Source organism: Musa acuminata, chromosome BXJ1-3 (genome assembly GCF_036884655.1).
Source record: "Musa acuminata AAA Group cultivar baxijiao chromosome BXJ1-3, Cavendish_Baxijiao_AAA, whole genome shotgun sequence".
NCBI lineage: Eukaryota > Viridiplantae > Streptophyta > Magnoliopsida > Zingiberales > Musaceae > Musa > Musa acuminata.
In genome coordinates this window covers 40,029,768-40,053,305 of record NC_088329.1, presented here as the reverse complement: position 1 = coordinate 40,053,305, position 23,538 = coordinate 40,029,768, and the positions used below count along the sequence as shown (strand labels likewise).

Sequence of the window (23,538 nt, the reverse complement as noted above, 5' to 3'; positions counted from 1 at the left end):
CATGGGAATTAGGTTCTAATTCTGATAAAATTGTTTTTAGAAAAAGGCTATATATATATATATATATATAGTACAAAGTATAGAAATTTAATTGTCAAGGATAGAAATGGTACAAAGTATATCAGAAGTTTCACATCTCCAACTGAAGCAAAGGGGACACAAGATGTTCCAAAAGACATCAAGAAAGCCAATATAGATTTTTATTTGCTATGTTGACAACCAAATACTGATGCACAAAGGTCCATGTTACAGAGGAATTAGAGACTATGCGACACTTCCAAGCCCTAATCCATGACAGTCAAAATTATAACATCTTTTCGGTGTTTGTTAATCTAACATGCATACTATACAAAGCTATCATTGTGAATGGATTAGTAAACGAATGAAGAAAGATAATGAAATACACTTATACAGAATTTCAAACATCAGGCAGATCCAACACTGTGGCGAACGATGGTCCTATGTCCAAGGATTCTACCTCTGCCGTGAAGGGCGATGATCTCGAGCAATGATGCTTTCTGAAACTGGCTTGTGAAATGCGGTATAGTGTCTGGACAACATCTCTTATCGGTGGCCGATTTCTAGAAAGTTGATTGATACATTTATATGCGACAGCTGCTACATCATTAAGTTCTGTTATGTCGAACGCCCCATCAAGCCGGGGATCTGAAATTTCCTCCCATCCAAACCTTCCAGCGGCATTTGAAGCAGCCTGATAAAAAAAAAAAAAATAGTGAACATCTATATATGCAGAATAGATATGTTTTATAACTCAGAAGGTCACATGAACTACCTGTAGTACAAGGGCATGACACAGATAAAACGAGTGCCAACTAGAATTATTAGTAAATTTCCTTGCCTTGAGCATTAGATATACCATTTTTTTCCTTCTCAAATTGCATATCTAGACCTTTTTTATATGATCTAAAATTGCTCACCATTATGGAATACTTGATTTCACAAACTGCTACTCTTACTAGTACTTAAAAAGTAAGAACATCTTGTTGCCTAGTAAAGAACCCGAATAACTCTCAGGGGAGTGTAATTACTTGCAAATTTACTCATATTGAAAAATCAAGTGACAGTTTACTCATATGACAACTCTTCCTTTCTTGTGGTAAATGACAGACTTGGCTATACTTCAATGAATTACTTGGAAATTTAGCTACTCAGATCGAGTGTGCATGTAGTACAAGGCTTTATTTAAGACATAAGAATAGAGAACTCACAAGATTAACATATTCCATAAGACCCTGCTGTGGATTCCGCCCTGTGATCAACTCGAAAAGCAGAACCCCAAAGCTATAAACATCACTTTTCCTTGTGAGTGACCTCGAAGATATGTACTCAGGATCAAGATAACCAAAAGTTCCTCTGACACTGGATGTCCGGCACCCGACCATTTTTACTCTCGCTAGCCCAAAGTCAGCGACCTGATCAACAAAGCATTTTATTTATTTTGTGCTTGAATTCCACAAATTATGTAGTAAAGAAAGAGAATAGCAACAGGATGGAAACTTCCAACACAGAAGTAACTCTACTGATTGGAAAAGTATATCCAATTTCATTCTCTGATAAATTGACTAATGGCAAAGGATTGCCATGATGAAAGATGTAAGGTCTTCATGTGCAACAATCTCTCATCTTGTCATAATTTCAACTCATCGACAACTATGTCTTATCAATCATCAAAGTTCTCTAACCAATTAATTAAAATTATTGTGTCACAAGCAAAACTGGTGTATGCTAAATCTAGAAAAAAGTACTGCTCAACTTAATAAATAGGAAGCACCTTAAACAGACTGGAGGAACATTAAAAAACAAATAAAAGGAACTAGTCAATCATAGAATATGATCACCACTTAGATGACTTAGTGTTGATGATTGCGTAATGACATGGAAGTTTATCACTTTATCATTTCTTTTCTTTAAGAAATTTGTCATTTCTGACAAATAAAAAATCCAAGTGTAACCCTCTGCCGACAAGCGTATAAGAAACAAGCAACTAGAATATTCAAGATATGATAATGTCTATTATGACTCGGGCCTGATAGGCTAACTGGCCTATCAACTTCGTTTGGTCTAAACCACTGACCAAAATGCTTAAGCTGAAGTTGATAGTAGTACACTCATCAGACCCTTATAAGTCAATCTTAATCCTGCCCACTTTCGATGTGGGACTAATCAGGGGTGTTACAATCACCCCCACTCAAAGGCTTAACGTCCTCGTCAAGCCCCAACATAACCTAGATCAAACCCTAGCATAGTGCATGTGAGGCGTAGCCCATTGGTGCCTCCACGCCGTGACGAGTCCTTTGACTCCGTCTACAGGTAGCCCTTTCCTAATCGAGCCCCCTCACCATGCCCAAATGCTAGGTCGGCTCTGATACCAAATATTATGACTCGGGCCTGATAGGCTAACTGGCCTATCAACTTCGTTTGATCTAAACCACTGACCAAAATGCTTAAGCTGAAGTTAATAGTAGTACACTCATCAGACCCTTATAAGTCAATCTTAATCCTGTCCACTTTCGATGTGGGACTAATCAGGGGTGTTACAATGTCTCTGTCACATATAAATTCCAGGATCCTGGTAAAAGAAAAAGGTGATCTAATTCATGAGGATTCCCCAAAGGCAGGGATGTAGGAGTATTAATGTATGCAAAATTTTTAGAATCTTGATAGAAACAAATTTACTATATTAAACAAAAGATTAGAAAAACCCATAGAGCTTAGATCAAATCAAGGTTTTGAATCTTGATTCTACGAACTGGTATGGACTGATTATTTTATTGGATGATACTGGGCAGTCAGATGCACACACACAAGTTATTGGATGATAGAAACAAAACACAACAACAAGTTTAACTATTCATTCTTGGTTTTCTATTATTTTATTGAATGATACTGGGCAGTCAGATACACACACAGCCCCCTTCTCTTTGTTTTCTTCCCCTATCAAACATTCAAGTCCATGTGATATTCTGGCATACCCTAGCTCGCATGAAGTTGTCTAACAATATGTTTGAAGATTTGATGTCATGATGCACTACAGGTGGAAAAACCTGCAAGATTAAAAGACACAAGGTGCTTGTTAAATTTACAGAGAAAAAGATACATGAACCTGTTCATCATCTCAGCCAAAAATAATGTATGTGATCTTACACCATCATGAAGATACTCTAAGCCCCTCGCAACATCTAGAGCTATATTAACCCTCAAATCCCAACTCAATACATTATGCTTTTCACCTGCAGTTAATAAAAAATATTGATAAATATCCTACAAACGAAAAACAGAAAGCTATATGTAAAATTATAGTGTTGAATATAAGCAAAGATAGTTAATGGAGTTCATGTGTTTTGCATATTTGAAGAACTCTGTAGAAGATCACAGAACACTTTTCTGTTGAAAAGTAAGTCAAATTAGAACTGGTGCTAGCCAGACCTTCATGCAGTTATAGAAACAACATTATGTAGTCTATCATTTCTAATTTCTCGGGTTAACAAAATAAGGTTACATTGTAAAAGAAATTCTTGAACAATCGTATCAATAGTGATCGTCTGTCAATTAAAAATTCCTATGTTAATTAAAAGATTAATGCCTGCTTATATCAGTCCACGAACGATGTAAAGCACTCTATAGTAAACCAAGAAAAGCTTGAAAGCCCTAAGGTAAAGGTGCAAACATTAATAAAAGGACATTCAGTAGACCTAACTATCAGGTTCAGCCAACCGTAAGACCTAACTATTTTTGTGTATGCCTGAGTAGCATTTCATTGTTGACTAACATAACCATCAACTTAAATCAACAAACATTTAATGCTCAAGTTTTGAAACTCTGCATCCCTTCATGATAAAGAAATATCACAGACCATACAGCTAGTTCAAAATATTCATTATCACTTCGTAAGGAGACAAAACAAAATGAAATTTTATCATACGATTATAAAATTCCAAAATTTTGAGTGTATGAATACCTTGATACAGTTAAATAAGCTTGAACATGAATAAAGTAATAGTTCCAACCAAGGATTTTAATTTCGAATGATACCGCCCGTACCGAGCGGTAGATACCGGTCCGCTAGCAGATCGGTACAGCAAACCACCCGCTACCGGGCGGTATCGTCAATTGGGGATGTTTCCTCCCCGTTACTGCTCGAAATCAGTCCGTAACGATCGATTTCGATCGTTGCCACCCGCTACCAGGCGGTATTATCTGAGGAAGAAGGAAGAAGAGGGAGAAAAAAAGGGAGAACCTGGAGATCTGACATCGCTCTCCCTCGACGATCCCGATCCGTCACCGGACGCTGCATATGAGATGTCGCCTCCTCGACGCTGTCGGCGACGAGGCCTCAGCGTCGTCGGGGACTTCTCCTCATCCGCATAGGGAGAAGAAACGAGGTGACGTCGCCTCGACAATGTCGACCTTTTTTTTTAAACTTTATTATATATATATATATATATATATATATATATATATATATATACCGAGCAGTACACTAAAGCGTATCACTCGATATGCTCGTACCGTATCATACCGAGTTGAGCTTGAAACGTCGATACGGTACAAAATTACGAACCTTGGTTCCAACCTTCAAGAGTTCTAAGGATGAGCAAATTAAAAATGAAAGACATAGTTTGATTAAAAAAGCATAGCATTAGATACATGAACACGACCATAATAATTCATTGCTCATCATCATACTTGAGAAAATAATATAAACAAGTAACAAGCATTGAGCAATGACCAAACATACTGTACAACTGAGACGCAAGGCTGCCATTGGTCATGTAATCATATATTAACATATGCTGGCCTTCTTCAGCACAATATCCAACCAAATTAACAATATTCCTATGGTGTAATCTCCCAAGAAGTACCACCTGAAAAGAAAGGAAAAGAGCAAAAATCTCTACCAGATTAAGTTAAAATACCACTGAAGGGTGAAGGGTGAGTGGAGATAGCATCAAAACGATGGATGTTACCTCTGTTTGAAAATCCTTCTTGCCTTGCTTAGAATTAGTAGCAAGAACTTTAACAGCAACTATCTCACCAGTGGGCATCTGAGATTTATAAACAGGACCAAATGCCCCCTGACCAATCAATGTCTCAAAATTACGAGTTGCCCTTTTCAGATCCCTGTAAATAAGAATAACAAGCTACATTATCAGGCAAAAGAGAAACATGGATCCAAGTTATACTGGGCACTCCCATATTAAAAATAACACAAGGAAATTAGAAAACAGAAGCATAAAAAAGATTGCTTTCTGGCTTATGAGTGAATTTCATTTTTGTAAAATCTTTAGGTAGAGACCACAACTGTAATTGGAATTTAATTTAAGAGGCTTTAGTAACAAACCACTATGTGGTGGTGCAATTTCTTGTGCCATATCATACTCATCATTGAAAATACTTAATGAAGTATAGAAGATGATAACATGCATATTTGTACATTAACTAAGTTAAAAATTGAGCAGATTTTTGTTTTCACCCATACTTGAAAGAGTATTTTGGAAGTTTTTTCCTCTTAGTTCCTTTCATCCATGAGGGGCCACCTTCTTTAGAATCAGAATGGCTGGGGGACTCCTGTTCCATGGTAGAGTCTGAGACTACGGAAAAAGCATCAACACCATTGGCACTTATGGGAATAGTTGATGCCCTCCTTGAGAGGCTTACCTGAGTGCGCTTCTTATGGGGCAAGATCCAGAGCTTAGCACCTGTAACTAGAAGCATGCAAATCACTACCCCCATTGTCAGCTCTAGAATCAGCTCCGCTGATAGAACACCTTTCATCTCGCCAATACACCTTCAGTTCTAGCAGCTGGACACAATCCACTTGAGGCAATATCCTGAAACAAAAGTCTTGGTTTAATCCTAATCCATTCAATTAGAAGAGCAAAACACTAGCTAATTCCTCTTTGTCTGCCCAGAATGAATGAACAATGTTTTAAGACAATATGGCCAAGAAGCACTAGTAATTAAGACAAGCACTTCTTGGGGGAAAAACCACATGTTTGCACATCAATGTGGCCACAGAGATATCTAGATCGAATCACAAGCACTCCATGGTCAACATCACGTAATTTAAGACAAGAAGCACCAGTTATTAAGGTCAAGTGGATGATCAGAAAAATAACCACAGTTGTAGCGTCATCTCAAGTCAAAGTTATTTCTATCAGCATTCTATATGCAATAGAGGGGGAAAAACTCCTGCTTTTTTTATCTCCAGTCAACATTGACATAGATTAAAAAAAAGAAGAAAGGTTTGCACTTTTGACGAAAGAGCAAGGATGGTGTAATTTCAATTCATACCCAAAGAACAAACCTTTCCCCCCTTGCATGAAGAACACAAATTATGTGTAAATCAAACTGAAACAAAATTGGCCTATAAAACTGAGATTGCAAGCACAAAAGCATGACAAGAATAATCAGACAAGGTGTCACATCATGCCCTTTTTGTTTTTCACAATGCAAAACTTGATCAACTTTCCACATACATCATTCCAAAGAAGTATAAAAGTAAACTAATCTATTCAAACAGAAATTTCAATTTTTTTTTTCAAAATAAACAGCTCTCTGAAAGTAGCAAAACAAGCTCTATTAGCTTGCGCTAAAAGTCATAAAATGCTAAGACTCATTGCAATGTTACCTAGCTGTAAATGGACTTCTCTATGCAGGAATCAGAGATAATGTTGTTACAAGGTTAAACCGAAAAATAAAAACACAATATATCAACAAACACGTTGGAAAGGAACCTCATAAACATCCTCTCTAGACATATGAGAAATATCAAAATAAATTGAATCATAAAGCAAATGTCAATCAAATCATGTTGCATATCAATATCATGATCATCACCAGTCACGTCTCATATGGTGGCATAGGTTGGACACTTGATAGTGCACTCTCTCAATAGAGAATAAAGAGTTCTTACTTTATACAGAGTGGATTGAGAGAACCCATAACGCACTCCTAATAATGGATGGAGCAATGCCTCTCACCCACTAAAGTGGAGGCACATTCTTGTCAACAGTGGATGAAACAATCATCTAGCTGCCACTTCCAGCATCCCGCTAAACTCCGAAGGGAATCATCCTATTAGTAATTTATTAGGGAAACATAGTCCTCATGTATCATCTCATGGCGTGCATTAGTCTAATTTCAAATTCAAATTCTAGTAATTCAATTGAAATCCACAACAAATGCATCATATATATCTTTTGAATTCATTAAACATCGAAATCATGAAGTGTCAATCCCAGTAAAACCCTTAATTGACTTGAAGTCTAGATGAATTGGTCCAATTGACTTGAATAGTTTTCGCTAGAACCCACTTGAATCAACTTTAAATTCACATAAAGCTGACTTGGATCACCCTAAACCGCAATAATTGAATATGAATTGGTTCAGTTTAGGCTAAACAAGCTTGAACCAATCAGAATCGACTCAGACAGAATCAACCTGGACCAGCTTGAACCGACAAACCGATCCGATTCAACCAATGTGCAATGCCAACGACCGAGCCACAAGGGGCCATGGATCAAGCCTCTCTGCAAAGAGGCTTTCTACTAGGCTCAAACCAGGATGCAAATCACAAAGGTGCTGGGTGATGCTGTGCTGAGCCATAGACCACATTGAGACAACCCGTCGAGCCATGCCAATTGCCGCCACTATAAGCGTTGTCAAAGAACCTAGATGCTAAAAGGTGCCAAGGTTCCAAAACAATCATTAGGGTTAAAAGCAATTATTAAAATAAAATGTGAGGTCTTATTAACAATTCATAATATGTTATTAACAGGAGTTAAATATTATCAATAAGACCCAACTATTATTTACAAGAATTAATGGCAAGATCAAAATCAAGAGCGAGGTATACCGGCAAAGCGCAAAGGAGACAAGAGGAGAGGTGCAGTGGCAGAGAAGAGTAATAGAATCCGATTGACTCCAAAGGCAGTGTAGTCCAAAGGTAGAGAGGAGCAAAGGAAGATGCTATCACAACATTGGGGAAGGGTGCTATCACAAATGTTGGGTGTCAAAGAAAAGGCTGTCAGGTGAGTGTGACAGGGATCAACGGGGGAGGGCCGCAGGTTGGAGAGATTTTAATATTTTATCAATTGATTGAGCCAAACCATATGGCTCAGTCAGATTAGATCAAATTGAGAGGGTGAGGGGGTTTTAATCTCTAAACAATTGACTAAGCCAAACCAGATGACTCAATTAAATTAGATCAAACTAAGGGGATTTGATTTAATGTGCTTGGGCTGACCAAGCGAGTGCCTAGAGCGCCCAACGCCTAAACCTAAGCACACACTTAAGCGCCCAAGCACAGCTCCTCACTTGGATTGTCATGAGGTGCTTGAAACTTGCCTTGCTTGACCGCCTAGGTGAGCCCTGTTAATTTCACTATGCAAGGGTCGCCGGGCCGTAGGGTGTGGCCCATTCCATCAACGATTGGTTCGACCGACTAGATGGGCTGATTTGATCCGATCGATGGGTCTAGGCTTAGGTCAAATTCGATCATGGTTAGACCCAAATGCCAATTTCAATTCTATCTTTCTTTGAATAGAAAAATTAAAACCAATTGATTTAAAAATTTAGTAGATAATACAAGTTTTAATATAAAAATCATGTTATCAATAATTAGATTCTTATCTACTAATTTATTTAAACATAGAATAAAATTCAAATTTTATAATATCATAATTCTGAAATTTAAAGAATGAATATCTAAAAAATAGCATGAACAACATAGATGAAATATTAAAAATATGCATAAATAACAAAAAATTAATCGCAAAGATCATTGGATTTTAATATTGGAATTTTTAATCAATATCATACTTTTAATCTTTAAAATCATAACAAGCAACATTATTTATTAAAATCCTGAAAATGTAAATAATTGACAAATGATAGTTGAAGAAGCTACCCCTTAAATCTTCCTCCCTCACGATCCCCCTTGTTGACTGTCAACAATTGCATTATCTACCCGTTATTAAATAGGAGAAGAGGGAGAGTTTCCCACTAAGGAAAGCAATAATTGATTTTTAGATTTAATAATTTATTTTATTTTATGTTATTTTATTACCAATTTACCCATATGAATTAGGAATTAGATTTCAACTTGAAAAAAAAACAAAATAACATATCCAAGTAGAACTCTAATCATATAATTTTATATTTCAAAAGAAAAAAGATTTAAAATTCTCGATGATTACACAAGGGATCATAACATGAAACAGAATAAAAAAATATGTTATATTTTTGAGGGAAAATAGCTCTCTTCAGCAGAGCCACATTTCACCCCTCTCTGAGTCCTGGCTTCAACTCAATTTTCCACAAGAAGTCAATGACCACCATCACAACTACTCCGTGCAAAACACTACTCCTTATTGACCCCCATGCAGAACATTCAATCTAAAACCTTTACATGTCATGCTCTCTAGCATTGCTACATCTGTTTCCTTTGACTACCAAGGCACCATGTAGACGCTATACATTAATTATTCTTCTCTGGGTTTCCTCATACATACATGATGTTTCTTTCCTCACATAAAGTATTTCCACATTTGGGTTTCCTGACCACCAAGGAGACTAGCAAAAATATGCACTAACCCCAATAATATTTCCCTTGGTACGTATTTATGTCGACCATGAACATTCTATAAAATTCATGCACTGTATCAAGCTCATTACATGAAGTTCTTTCCAATTGCGTCTGCATTGGGTTGTCATGAATGTATCTGGATTTCTACTTTGCACATTGCTAAATCATCATATTACTTATCTTAATGACTATTAAGTTTTATACAACTTGTAACTTAGACATCCACATCAACATCCTACAGACTCATACGCAAACGATGGAGCCGCACTCCTATCTGATTCCCCATAGAAGACCGACCATGGAAGATCATGTTGCACAACTGAAATCATGCAGCATTTTGCACAACTGATTCCCATGTCTAGAGACCTTTTCTGTTTGTAGGTTGCCAAGGGTTGGGGGGTTGCCATATTTAGCAGTAAGAGTTTTGGTATGCATATGTAAGAATTATATAGGCCCAATGCTTTTCCACACAGTGGAGAGGTCTCTTATGCCTAAACCACCCCGATCCTTAGGAGAAGTAATGGTATCCCAGTTGAGCAGTTTTTTCTTCTTGTTGCAGGTAAGTTTCCCGAAAGAATCTAAGTTTTTCGTTACCCCTGATGGCAATGAGGACATCATCTTCAAACATTAGATGTGAGATTTTAGTGCGAAGGGAGTAATTTTCTAGCTAGAAACATAGGAGATCAACAAGCATGAGAAAGTTTATTGGACAACGACAAATATATAGGGGAGATAGGATCTCCTTCCCTTATTCCTCTAAAACTGTGGAAAGGTCTAGAAGTGTTACCATTAATGATGCAAGAGAGATCATGAATGGTCAAGCAAGAATGGGCAAGCTCATTGAACACTGAGGGATTTCCTGCTCTTGAAATTGAACATTGAGTGGGAAAGCTCGTTGGCAATGGTGAGTATGAACTTGCAAGTGAATAAATACATTGAAATTATTATGTTATCATTATCTATATGTTTCAATATATAGGCTAAAAAATTTTCTCGAAGTCTTCCTTTTTCATTTTAAAAAGGATCTCTCACACTTTATTTAAAAACAAACACAAGCAATTGCATCCTAATTTTTTGAAGTGAAATCTGATTTTGCAACAAGATTTAGTTTATATGCATGCATTATAGTTTGTATGACATCTTTGTATGTCAAACTAAATGGTTTGTATTCATAACTATCAAATTCTTTGATCAAAGGTGTCCAACGACAATGTTATGTTATGTAGCAAATTCACGCCCAAAAATGTTAAAATTATACTCTATTGTTTGTCTAAATCGAAGAAGCATTTCTTATTTTTGTATTACAGTTCATCATTTTTAAGGTACTTAAACATAAAAAAAGGCATATCCAATGCACGAGGTTCCTACCAATATGGGATCTAAGGAGGTCAATGTAAGCAGTCTTACCTTTAAATATTTAAAGAGACTATTTTTATGACTCAAACCCTGGTCTCCCGGGTTGCAAAGAAACAACCTTATCATTGTACCAATGCCCACCCTCAATTGTATATTCAGTAAGTAATTTAAGTTGCCATGGTGTCATCAGTGCCAACCTTGACTATAATCCTCTTTATATTTTCCTAATTGGAAAAGGCAGATACGGTAAACATCTCACCTATCATTATCTATTTTTAAATTTTTTATACCGTTATATGAAACACATCTCATCAATTATTATTTATTTCCTATACTTAAATATATTAATAAAGAATAAATTTATTCAATTCATATAATAGTTAAGATTCTCCCTCATTTTCTATATAAACCCAAGCAAGCACCCTCTCCATTTTCATCTTGTCATTCGTTTGGGAGGATTAGACTACGAGGGAGTAGGCGAAGGTCATCATAGGAGATAGTAGATTTCTTCATATCTTTATTTCAAGTATTAAAATTATTGTTCAATTTTATTTCTTGTAGTTCATTAACAATTCATGAAAATTCATGACTTCAGATAGATTTATAGGAGAGTAGTGGTGTCTACCCGAGTTTATATAGGAGATAAGAGGGAGTATCATTATTGTGAGAAAATTTATTTCATATTAGTTTTATCTTTAAATAAGAATTAAATAAAATATTTCTTATTAGGATTGTTATCATCGAATTGATTGTCATAGAGCCAAGTTGACTTGACCTAGTTACTGAAAGTCATTATGTCATGAGAATTTATTTCCAAGAGGTTAAGTCAATTCTTTGGGACAAATCCTTTAAGGTGAGTCCTTCACATCGTAAATGTCAAACAAGCACCAAGGGTATTCTAGACATGGTCACTCTCATGTTCAAGTCAATGAGAAGTTTGAGGAGAGAGTTAAGAGACAATTTCAGATATCGAACCATACCCAAGAGACTCCTATTTATAGTGTTGAAGGGAATATTCCTTTCAGCACCAAGAGACTCCTATTTCAGATCACAGACCATACATGGTGAGTTTGTCTAGTTGGGCTTTACATGTCGAGTTTTAGTTAATCTGAAATATTGGTCATATCATTTGCCCCCATTGAGCTTTTAGAATGCTTACTCATGCCGAAGTGCAATGTATGCCTCAGGAACATGCCAATATCCTGCATTAAACATCAGTTATAGGTACCTTTAGAACTTTTGCTTAAGGCACATGCGTTGAACATTGATGATGGAAAGCCACATCGAGCATCTCACATGCTTTGTCCCGTTGCATGCTTTGCCCGATCAATGCATGTTGAGCGCGAGAGAGGCTTTCCCCATAGAGGAGATATCGAGCATGTTGATTACGAGGAGATATGTTGACCATTACCCTCACAACCTATTGAGGGTTTTAATGTTAAGGATGCACTAGCATCAAGTGGTCCACACATTGCATTGGTAACCCAGCATTATCTCGCATAATTCGAAAGTAAGCAAGTGAATCGACTTGCGAGTGTCTTTCCCATGTCTTTAGCCATCATCAGGATGGATGAGAGAAAACAAGTGAACCGACTTATCAAAATCATGCTTAGTCTTGCTCCTCATGGCAAGTATCACCTTGTAGGATTTTGTGTTTCTAAATTTCTATTGTCTCTAATAACATTTTCCTCTTCACAAACATGAATTTCAACAATCTCCATGACACATTGGGGAAGTCTTGTCAATTGAGCCAAGGAACGAGAGTTTGAGTCCAGGAAGGATTTAATTAATCCAACTCAAGTGTTGAGTCATTTCCACAATGATCGCTCTCGAGGGGCTGAAACTGAGAAGACCTATATGACTGGGGGTGCATTGGGCTCCAAGGGCACCCCTCTCTTGTGTTCGGCTTCCTCACAAGCCACAGACCATGGCTCCAATGGCAAAGCGATCGAGAACTAGCATCCTTGGCAATCAAAAGGGCCTCGCCTAAGTGAACCCTACGATTATAATGGCACTGGGTTTGCAATGAATTGGATCATGAACTCTCTTGAGTCCTCCGATCAGCTTGAAGCTAGGTGGGTACTACCCAAAGATGCACAACCTTGTAGGGACGCCCATCAAGGGATTAATTACCTTTGAGGTAGCTTGATCCTGAGTTGGCAAAGGAACTTTACTTCGCTCCCATTGAGGCAATGGTCACATATGTTGTAAAGGACATGGTGAAGGTAATCCTTAATTAATGTCTCAATGTTGATAATATGTATCTTAACTTGTTGCTCTATTACACAGCACATCCATTCGGTCATGTCATTGATAGATCATGTTCTCTGGGATCCTCATAACTAACATGAATAAGGAGATTGACGATCTTAAAAACAAGTTATATGGAGAGGACACACTATCGAGCCCAAAGAGTTGACTCACCTTCAAGGCCAATTAGCAAAAATGGAGAAGTATTTGACAGAGGCCAAAGCAACCATTCCCGAGATGGAGAGAGCTCATAAGGAATCCAAACATCAATTGCACATACAACTCTATGAAACTCGAGTGGAGAATCAAAGGCTTCACGGTGAAAATGTTGACTTAAAGAGTCACGCTAAGGACCTCCAGGGTGAAGTTGGTGAGATGAGCAAGATCATTGACGACAGATCGAGTAGCTTCAAGCCGAGATGGTTCTTCACCCGACATGATTCGCCGAGGAGATTGCACGTTACAAGGAGTCATTAGGATTCAACATATGAATGTTAGTTCATACAAGTATGGGTACAACTTGGCCATAACTCGAGTGAAGCCTTAGAGTTGAGCCTTCCACAAAACCAGAACTCCAATCTTTAAACTTTGGGACCTTAGAGTTGAGCCACAACTCGCTTATAATTCAATGACCTCCGCAAGACAGATTTGGCTTCTCGCTTATAGGATAATGGACATTGAGGTCAAGAAGGTCATCCACTTCTAGGCCATTTCCTGATGTCATCCTTCTCCCCTAGAGATTCAACAACTATGTTGATTCACCTTTTGAAGTAATTAAGTGAATGTTTTCGGGGATTTCTTGGTCATCGACAAGTGGACCAAAGATTATTATAGGATGTATATAAGGGCATAGATAAGCACTGAGGGGTGAGCATCAACTACTTAATTTGTCTTTTGAATCTTGAGATATAGTTTGGCAACAACTCATCCTTCCCTCATAGGATCACGAGGACGACCATCATGCTTTTTCTTTTTTACAATGATTACTATTTTCTCGTATTTCCTATAGGGTGATGGGCAACAACCCACCCACATATTAGTGCAAGGCGCATATACGGTCATGGCCACCTTAAATGTTGTTGTAGGTGCTTTTGTCGAATATCTCCAAGTATAGCATCGAAAAATTGGATACCATAATAGTCAATTGATGCCACTTCCTCGCCATATAGGATTTCGCACCTCAAGTCTTTGAGCGAAGTATTTCTTACAATTAAGCCTGGACAACATAACCCATATTGGTTGATTGAGCCTTAGTGTCTTGGTGGGCATGTGAGCCGCAAAGGAATCCTAGATTGCGGTTGATGAGGCATAAGGTTTTGTGTAATCACCAATTGTGCTAACTACAGAAGGAATGGAATGACTATCCACATCTCTCTCGTAAGGGCCTAGACTTACAAGGTGAATTCGAAGAAGGGCTTAGCAGGTACGATGACTTGAGTTGGATTTCTTAAGGCCGAGGGTACCGAGGGATCACTAAAGATTTGGTGATAATAAGGTGGAGCAAGAGTCAGACCTAGTGTCCCCATGGCCCGAGGAATTGAGCCCGATCCAGGGTTAATCATCGTCCATAAGGCCGGATGAGGAGTTTCCTCACCTGCGAGTTCTTGAAGGGTTTCTTAATTCTAGATTTTATGTGATTGTGCCAAACAGTTAATGTCAAAATTAGCCACCGATCCACGTTATGAAACTAAATTGACTTGGCCCAATTCCAGAAGGTTAGTGTCACAAGAACCAAATATCCACGGGTTCAATCAATTATGCAAGATAGAATTCCTCAAGGTGAGTTGCTCATGTAGGAAGAGCCAAGGGGGATTCCGATCACTCCAATGCTTAGGTCAATGAGAAGTCTCAGCTAAGAGTCAAGCAAGGAGTTCTAAATCCGAACAATACGTGAGAGACATTTATAGAGTGTTAAAGAAAGTATTCCTAGAAACAATAATATTTTGAAGAATATTTCCCCTCTGACTCATGCTAACGTGACGAGCTCTATGTCGAGTTCTAATTGGCCAAAAATATAGGTTATAATAAGGTGAAATAAAAATAAATAATAATTGATGAGATATATATCAAGGTATAAAAAATTAAGAAATAAATAAATGAAGGATGAGATGTATGTCACATTTAACTTTTCAAATTAGGAAAATAATAAAGAGGATCACACCCCTATTCAACATGAATGCTACATATTTTATTATTTTTTTCAGACAAAGGAAACCAGGTTATCAAGTTGGGAATGATGATCTTGCACTAATAGTTAATATGTTTCAAGGAATTTTTGTTTTACTCATAAATGAATGAATTAATTTATTTTGTAATGAGTATAGGGTAATTTCTCAGAAAAGCCACAAGTTTTGGGATTTTCTCGTATAACACCCCTCATTTCAAAAATGCCTAAGGAGCTTCTACTGTTTAAAATGACAAAGATGACCTCAGCTTACAACTTTAATTTTTGTTTTCGCTAAAACCCAAGTAGACCTAACCAGTTAAACTAGTTCGATGTTAAACTGAACCAGTTAAACTGGTTCGATGTTAAACCAAACTAGTTAGACTTAGTTTGATGTTAAACGAGCCAAATAAACTAGTTCAACGCTGAACCAAACCCATTACAATGTTTTTGAATAGGATTACAGTTTTTTTGGTTTAGCCAATCTAGTTATAGTATTTTTGTATTGGGTCACAGTTTTTTTGGTTATTGACTTAAAAACATTGTAATCTTATTTAAAAATATTGTAACTAAGTCTTAATTAATTCAAATTGCCATAAGCATTAATTATTAACCTTATTATACGTATTATGATTTCATTTTATATTTTATTTGAGAATTCTTAAATAAGTTTGAATAAAAATTAAGAATATTTTGACATATTTCAAAATAAAAGATAGCAAATCTTTATTTTTGTTACATAACATGAATTTTTAAAAAATATTTTAACATTTTATTTATCAAAAAGACGTTAATAAAAAAAATTCTTAGTTAGAGTATTTTGAATAGACAAACAGTGGTTTTGTCACTGAATCAAGACATTATAACTCTAATAAAGAACATTATAACTTGGCTTCAATTAATTAAAATTTTCACTAACATTAAATATCAACTTACAATAGGTTTGGAGGTATCATAAAATTATAATTATAATAATTTAAATAATTTTGGGTGAAAATCGTGAAAGTCTTGGCATATTTGAAAATAAGTCATGCCAAAAGCTCTAATTCTTTTCCACTTTGTCTTAAATTTAAGTCTAAACATTTTAAAAAACCTTATAGTATTTATAATAATTTATTATAAAGAAATGATAATAAAAATTAATGAGATATTATTTTTCAGTGGAGTTATTAATCAAAAACACTATAACTCAATTCAAAATCATTATAAATAAAAATATTATAACTCTATTCAGAAATATTGTAGACAAAAAGCAACCAGAAACATTACAATTCTACATGACACTGTAATACTAGATCTGTTTAGCTCAAACTAGATTTTGATAAGAAAATATTATTTTAAGGGTATTTTGATCTTTTTATTTTTAGAATTATAATTACAATAATTTAAATAATTTTGGGTGAAAATTATGAAAGTCTTGGCATATTTGAAAATAAGTCATGCCAAAAGCTCTAATTCTTTTCCACTTTGTCTCAAATTTAAGTCTAAACATTTTTAAAAACCTTATAGTATTTATAATAATATATTTATAAATAAATGATAATAAAAATTAATAAGATATTATTTTTCAGTGGAGTTATTAATCAAAAAAACTATAACTCAAATCAAAATCATTATAAATAAAAATATTATAACTCTATTCAGAAATATTGTAGACCAAAAGCAACCAAGAACATGACAGCTCTCAACGACACTGTAATACTACTGTTTAGCTCAAACTAGATTTTGATAGGAAAATATTATTTTAAGGGTATTTTGATCTTTTTAGTTTTTAGAAAGGGAATGAGATCTCATTGGGAAATATAGAAATGGGGATGCTATCCGAGAAAAACCCAAAACTTAAAAGCTTTTACCGAAAAATCGCCCATGAGTATATAAGTGATTGAGAAAATACAATGAAACATGAAAACAAAAAATTAACTCTGTAGTTATGGAATTTTAAGGTGACGTTTACACAATATCATTTTTTTTATTTAGAGTTAAGTCATATCAGGGCATAACATTGACATTATGCAACTCATCAACCATTCATGTAGTCAATAATTATCTTCTATACGTGATGAACTACCATAAGAATGTGGATCAATGCTAACTGTTATTTTCTCAAAAGCAAGATTAGGCTTATACAATCTCATACTTTATCAATTTTCTTAAAGCAAACTTAGGGTTTCATAACAGTCCTACAATATTTCGTTCTTTCAAACGGACTCAACAAGGATAACATCAAGAAACCACAATCTACCCTTCATGTTATAAATTCCACCTGGAATCAGCAGACTCTTCGGGATAAGCATATTTCATAGATCAACTTCACACAGAAAAATCGGCAAACAAGTGAAGAAGAATCTTTGACTGGTTTTTTCAAGAAAAGCAAATGAATAACCAAGCAAGCACACAACAAGAAAGACATTGAATACTGTAAGAAACTTGAGTACCGATAGGTATCAAAGGTAGTGCCTTTCTCCAGTTAATAAAAGGCAGAAAAGAGGAGAAAGCGGAGAGGAAAGGAAGAACCAGGGGCTCGCCTGAGACGAAGAGATTGGTGGAGGGCTCCGGCGATGGAGGGGCCGCAGCAGGAGGCGGAGATGGAGAAGATGCGCCGGATTCCCATTCGCACCGCCGCCATCGCTCGTGGTTGGAGGAGTCGCAATCCCCTCCCTCCATATAGCGAGAGCAATTTACAAAACCAACCCCGTTAAAACTCCTGCGAAAGGAAAATGCCACGCAGGTGGACCACATCACCCCCTAAACTTCCCCGGATGAAATCAGCCAGATACTTTTCCATGCTGATCAAACCAGCCTGAGCAGAGTGGTCAGACTCCAAAAGACATAAACGCCCAAATAATGACAGTAAACATCTCTACATGTACATATTACTGGCAAATAACTACACAAACAGAAGAAAGAAGATTAATAGTCATACATGGATACATGGATACATGGATAACAGAAGAGTTTTCAGTGCATCCCAACACACAAAAGTACAAGCGTTTAGTACTGACAGCATCTCAATCTATACTCTTTTGAACAATACAACCATGATTACGGTAATTGCCAGAGTCATTAAGGATGCTCCCATAGGAAACTGGGCAAATGGTCCATCAGGAGTCTTTGGGCTGGAAGTCCCTGATGAATTCCCGAAATGTTCTTGAAGGAGGCTGGATATGTTGCATGCCATGTCTACCACTTTATTCTTCACATTATGCAGAAAGTCTGAGAATGCTGAGCTTTTATTTGCTTTGGCACAAGAAGATCCATGATCGTTTTCAGCAACAGGCACCTCTGTGGTGACATTTGGTTCAGGATGAACAACTGCAGAAGAAACTGAGATCAGTCTCATTCGTAACAACTCCGATGTTTGTAGAGGTGAATAGATGCTTACCTGACAGGTGAGTTTTGTAGAATTCCATCACTTTTTCGTTCTTCATCACAGCATTCCAGACATTCTCATCCGAAGCGATTGAAGCAACCACAGTCTGCACATAGAATCACAGAAATAGACTGCAATTTCCAGGGAATCTACATAGATGTTTTATGTTTAAACCAAGATATAAAAAACAAAAGAAGAAGAATCAGCCAAGTACCACAATGTGTTCAAATCCTAGTGATTCTCTACTAAAGAAATATCATCTGAGCAGATGACGGAAATTCTGGCTGCTGTCATATTTATGTAAATGAGTCACCAAATTTCACCAATGACGAACTTTCAACAGTATAACAATATTACAGATCTACAAGCAAATACTAGACAAGTTACAATTCTGCTAATGACAGTGGTTGAGTCCTTTGGGTCATTATTACATTCTAAGTGGATACTAGACAAGTCATATAGCTACTGACAATAATTGAGTCCTTTGTGCCGTTATTTCATGCTGAAGAGCATGATCTCATCAAACAGTACCACCATTTGACTTTCCATGTAATCTGCAGTATTTTAAGTGGATGACCGTTAATGCCGAAAGTAACTTAACAAACATAAGTTGCTGGCAAGACACAAGCATTACTCTGAATGATCCTTAAATACGATAGCAAGTTTGGACAGGAAGACAATCATGTACAAGAGGAGGTGAACTACATAATTTGGTAATTAGAGGAAAGAAGAAAATAATATAAAAATTGTAAGGAAAACTGCAACTATATGTACATAAAATAAAAAAAATGAACGATTAGCAATCATCACCTGAATCCTTCTAGTCAGTATATTGTCCATCACAACCAAGATCTTGTATAAAATATTACAAACCACTACAAAAATGCTTAACCATGAATATGAAACATAGGGTTATGCTAGTGTGAAACGCTAATATCATGTGCAATAGAAAATTTTAGCAATCATAAGTATGCTCAAGAACAACAAAATCCATGCCCAAATTCATGCAGAAGTGTATCTTGAGATCCCAAGACTTCTGTATTATTTTGAACCTGAACTTCAGGGCTTCGTTGCAGCAGTGAAAATGTTTCAACCACATGCCTAGGCATTGATGGAATGATTGATGAAGCTTCATGGTGGGCAGACTTATGAGCAACTTCTATGGCAGGAACATTGTGGCTTGGAGGATACACCCTGCAACAAAGGCACTAATTAGTGCACTGTGTTAAGTTTCAACATGCGCAGTGGCAACCCACTTGTATGCTTCTCTTAACAATTGCTTTTAGTCAATAGACTCAATACCATGTTGTGCTATTAGAAACTATGCCTCTCCCTCCCAGACCACCATCACAGACGACAAAGAAAAGTTGAAATTGTTTCGTAGATGAAGCATGAGTTTGTACCATGAAGTCAACTTTGTGTTTTTTCTTTCCTTTTTTTTTGTTGCATAAGAATCAGAAAACTTTGATGAAAGTACAATACAATATCTTATATCAATCTCAAATGGTGGAGGAAACAGTTCAGCGCCCTTGAATCTCATCCATCATGTAATTACATGTACACAAATTTAGAATGCAGCTCAACCTACTCTTCTGTGTATAACTATGTTCCCGATTATGACATCAACATTTTTTCAAAGAGTGAAAGAGAACATGTGAATCCTAAGAGATGTTTTATGCACTAAGGTAAAAAACATAGGACTTTGCTGGATTTTAAATTCCTTAGATTCCTTTCAAAGAATCCTACCTCTTATTCACACCTAACACTTGTCTATAATCATTATTTGTCATTCTACCTTGATAGAACATTAACCTATAATAAAACAAAAAAAAAAGAAAAACATTCACTGCAACATAGCTCCTATTAACAGTCTATTAGGGCAAGGTACATGGCCATGTCCCATAATTTAAACACATAGGTAAGGGTAATCAAGTGCCTGCATACTGTTTCTAACCAGGTCCTTTTCGTTTTTTTTCCTTCACCTCATGACATCTAAAAACAAAATCAAATTTTCTTGTGCACTAAATCCTGTCAATATTTGTTAATTAATGCTATGTTGGAGCAAAGTTGAATCTAATTTAGCTTACTGTCTTGGTTGTACTAGAATTAGTCAAACTTTATTTTCCTATTATTTCAATAGAAACATTTGTTAGACTTCTATTGTTTTGTTTATGTATTTTGGCATCATAATTGGGTTAGAAGCCGAGATAAGGACATTATGTTTCAGCTTTGATCACATTTGCTATTTATAGCTTAAATGAGTTTGTCAAGGGATTTATTTATTGGCATTGCTTATAGAAATCTAGCTGGTTATAGTTATTTGTGTTTATCATAACATCCTTCTCTCCTCAGTTAAAGAGTCCAAAATGAACTCAAGATCTGATTACAACAGGTATCGACCAGACATGTATCTTGATATATTCCACTCAGTCCACTCAGTTGATGCTATCCCTATAGAGGACTCCTTATTTTAAGAGGGAGTATTTATTTGAATCAATGTATTTGTCGTACTCCATCCATCGATTAAGATTACTCCCATGGGTATACCCATGTTTGTTTACTTACCTCTTAAGATAAATGGTACTAAAGAATTGCTTGTGGTATTAAGTATTTTCAACATTTCATTAGTTTACAGGAATAAAAAGATAAATATATTCAATTCACATGATAAATAATGTGATCAAGACACGCAAGAAGATATTCTTCAAAATGAGGTCAAAATCTGAATTAAAGGAGTGAAAAATAGTTCAAAGAGATATCCCAATCAAAGATAGAAATCTGATCGAGGATCAAGGTTTAAGCTCCGAATAACCATGATATAGATAAATTTAGAAAATATTTTCATAATTAAGTAACCTAATATGGTTGGTAACTTATCTTATGCAAACCCTAAGTAGTTTTAGGGGTTATTATGATTTCTCTACATTATGTGAAATTCTCAGTCCAAATTTATGATGTATCATGTGTTATTCGAAAAATAATATTTGATTTGATGTTACCATCAGACTTAATGATGTCCATTGGCCCTCTCTATGTTTGGCTTCTGCTCTTGTCATTTTTTTAAATAATCGATATGAGGAGAAAAACCATAATTCAATTTCTTTATAAATAAAAAAATTATCTTTGGCCCTTAAATTTGTTACTGGAGAAACTCTAAACAAGTTGTCTATATTCCTCTCGAACACCAACACTGCAAAGCCAGTATGTTACACCATTATCCCCAATATCCTAGCCAATCTTGCATTAGCCAACACATTAAAGCTTGTAATCATTTACAGTAAGTTCATGTCCAGTATGTGAATGATTTCAATACTGAGATCAAACTTGCTTGGTATTTTTATTAATCATAAGATATCACAAATTGGAGATTTAACTGTAGTGATCTTACCTAAAAGATTCCGATCACTAAAATTGACCAATAAAAACTTCAAAATGAAATCAAGAACTCAAATATGTTTACCTTTTTCCCCAGAAAATCCTCATTTGGATGCACAGGCAAAAGTAACTTTCTTATATCGCGTACAATAGAACTAAAGACGACGGAAATGAATAGCTTGAGCCACTAATGTCAATCCTACTAAACTTGTGCCCTACACAAAATTTCCGCTCATAGAACACGGAATTTGGGGGAAGTATTCCCGATTATTAGATAAAGAGAGAAACTCCATCAAACGTTTAAGAAAAGGAGAGTTCAAAGACGAAGCTTACTTGTCAAAGGCATCTATCAGATCGGAAGTGGCCTCCTTGGCCTCCTCCAGTGTCGGAATGGACCCGAACACGAGCCTTGGGGCGGGTTGCACCGGATCTAAGGTGATCCCCTGGTCGTACTCTGCCCACCCATCGAAGTTCTCGTCTTTGGTCTCCCGGTCATGAGTCTCCAACGGCGGCCTCTGGACCGCCGAGACAGGAACCGCATCTTGGAGACCGTTATCGGACGTGGAGACGGAGATCGACGGCCCTCCCTCGGCGGCCGGTGCCGCTGCGGAGACGGTCACGTTGACCGGTTTGAAAGGCCACCGCGCGATTGCCGACGCACGGCCGGCGAGCGGGCCGACCAATCGGTAGCCGCAGAGGGTCGCGGCTTTCGCGGCGGTTTTCATGGCTCCTCCACTCATCTCGTTCACTCAGCCGCTCTGCGTCTCTCACCCGCGTGATCCCCAGAGGTTAAAGCCGACCAGGGAGCGCATCAGGCAACGACTTACCATACGACCAAGCTGACGACAAGTGGCGTGGCGCTCATCGAAAAGGCGAAATGGTTGCGATCCCATTCGCGACGGGACACGAAAGCGAAGCGGGATCGTATAAAGTTGTCGGGAAAAAACGGAGAGTAATGTTTGGCGTCACCGACAGACTACCCGCCGATGGCTCCTTCTGTTCGTGTCACCACCGGGATGTGTGGGGCCTACCTAGAAAGGCTTGCGTTGGGAGAAGAAAGCGAAAAGAGGGTAAGTCGAGCGGGTAGGATGCGATCTCAGACTGGATTCGAGGAATCGAATAAAGAAGCCACGATATTGCTTCGTGTTGACGCAACGACGTCATCTTAGTATTTCCTTCTCGCTTAAGGTGATATTAGACTAAATACATATTATTTTTATAATTATTTATTTTTAATATTTAGATCGTTATATTTTTAAAAATTATATTAAAATTTTTACATTTATGAAAGTGAAATTAATCATAGATATCTTAATATAATTTTTAAAATATAAAAAATAATATATTAAATATAACTAATTATAAGGGATAATATATAATTAGTATTCTGATCTTATTTATTTTGTGAAATAT

The 23,538-nt window shown here is 36.6% G+C and overlaps 2 protein-coding genes across 4 annotated transcripts; both read right to left on the bottom strand.

Moving 5' to 3' along the window:
* Positions 1 to 178: 178 nt before the first annotated feature.
* On the bottom strand, positions 179 to 18,126 carry LOC103979566 (calcium/calmodulin-regulated receptor-like kinase 1). Of its 3 annotated transcripts, XM_065137357.1 has the most exons (9): positions 17,906 to 18,126; positions 5,680 to 5,852; positions 5,501 to 5,589; positions 4,989 to 5,142; positions 4,760 to 4,886; positions 3,166 to 3,251; positions 2,994 to 3,065; positions 1,230 to 1,433; positions 179 to 712 (listed from the first exon to the last, which is right to left on the bottom strand). In XM_065137357.1, the coding sequence occupies exons 2-9, from the start codon at positions 5,794 to 5,796 to the stop codon at positions 419 to 421; spliced, it is 1,143 nt and encodes a 380-aa protein (XP_064993429.1). In that variant the 5' UTR covers positions 5,797 to 5,852; positions 17,906 to 18,126; the 3' UTR covers positions 179 to 418. The 3 variants fall into 3 exon arrangements, with proteins under 3 accessions (XP_064993429.1, XP_018679135.2, XP_018679134.2); XM_018823590.2 differs by having other exon boundaries at positions 5,501 to 5,852; XM_018823589.2 differs by lacking the exon at positions 17,906 to 18,126 and adding an exon at positions 17,816 to 17,865 and having other exon boundaries at positions 5,501 to 5,852.
* Positions 18,127 to 18,278: 152 nt separating this feature from the next.
* LOC135629665 (uncharacterized) lies at positions 18,279 to 22,906 on the bottom strand. Its single transcript, XM_065137391.1, has 4 exons — positions 22,459 to 22,906; positions 19,803 to 19,944; positions 18,763 to 18,856; positions 18,279 to 18,692 (listed from the first exon to the last, which is right to left on the bottom strand). Exons 1-4 carry the CDS (start codon positions 22,863 to 22,865, stop codon positions 18,394 to 18,396), a joined length of 942 nt encoding a protein of 313 aa, XP_064993463.1. The 5' UTR covers positions 22,866 to 22,906; the 3' UTR covers positions 18,279 to 18,393.
* Positions 22,907 to 23,538: the final 632 nt, after the last annotated feature.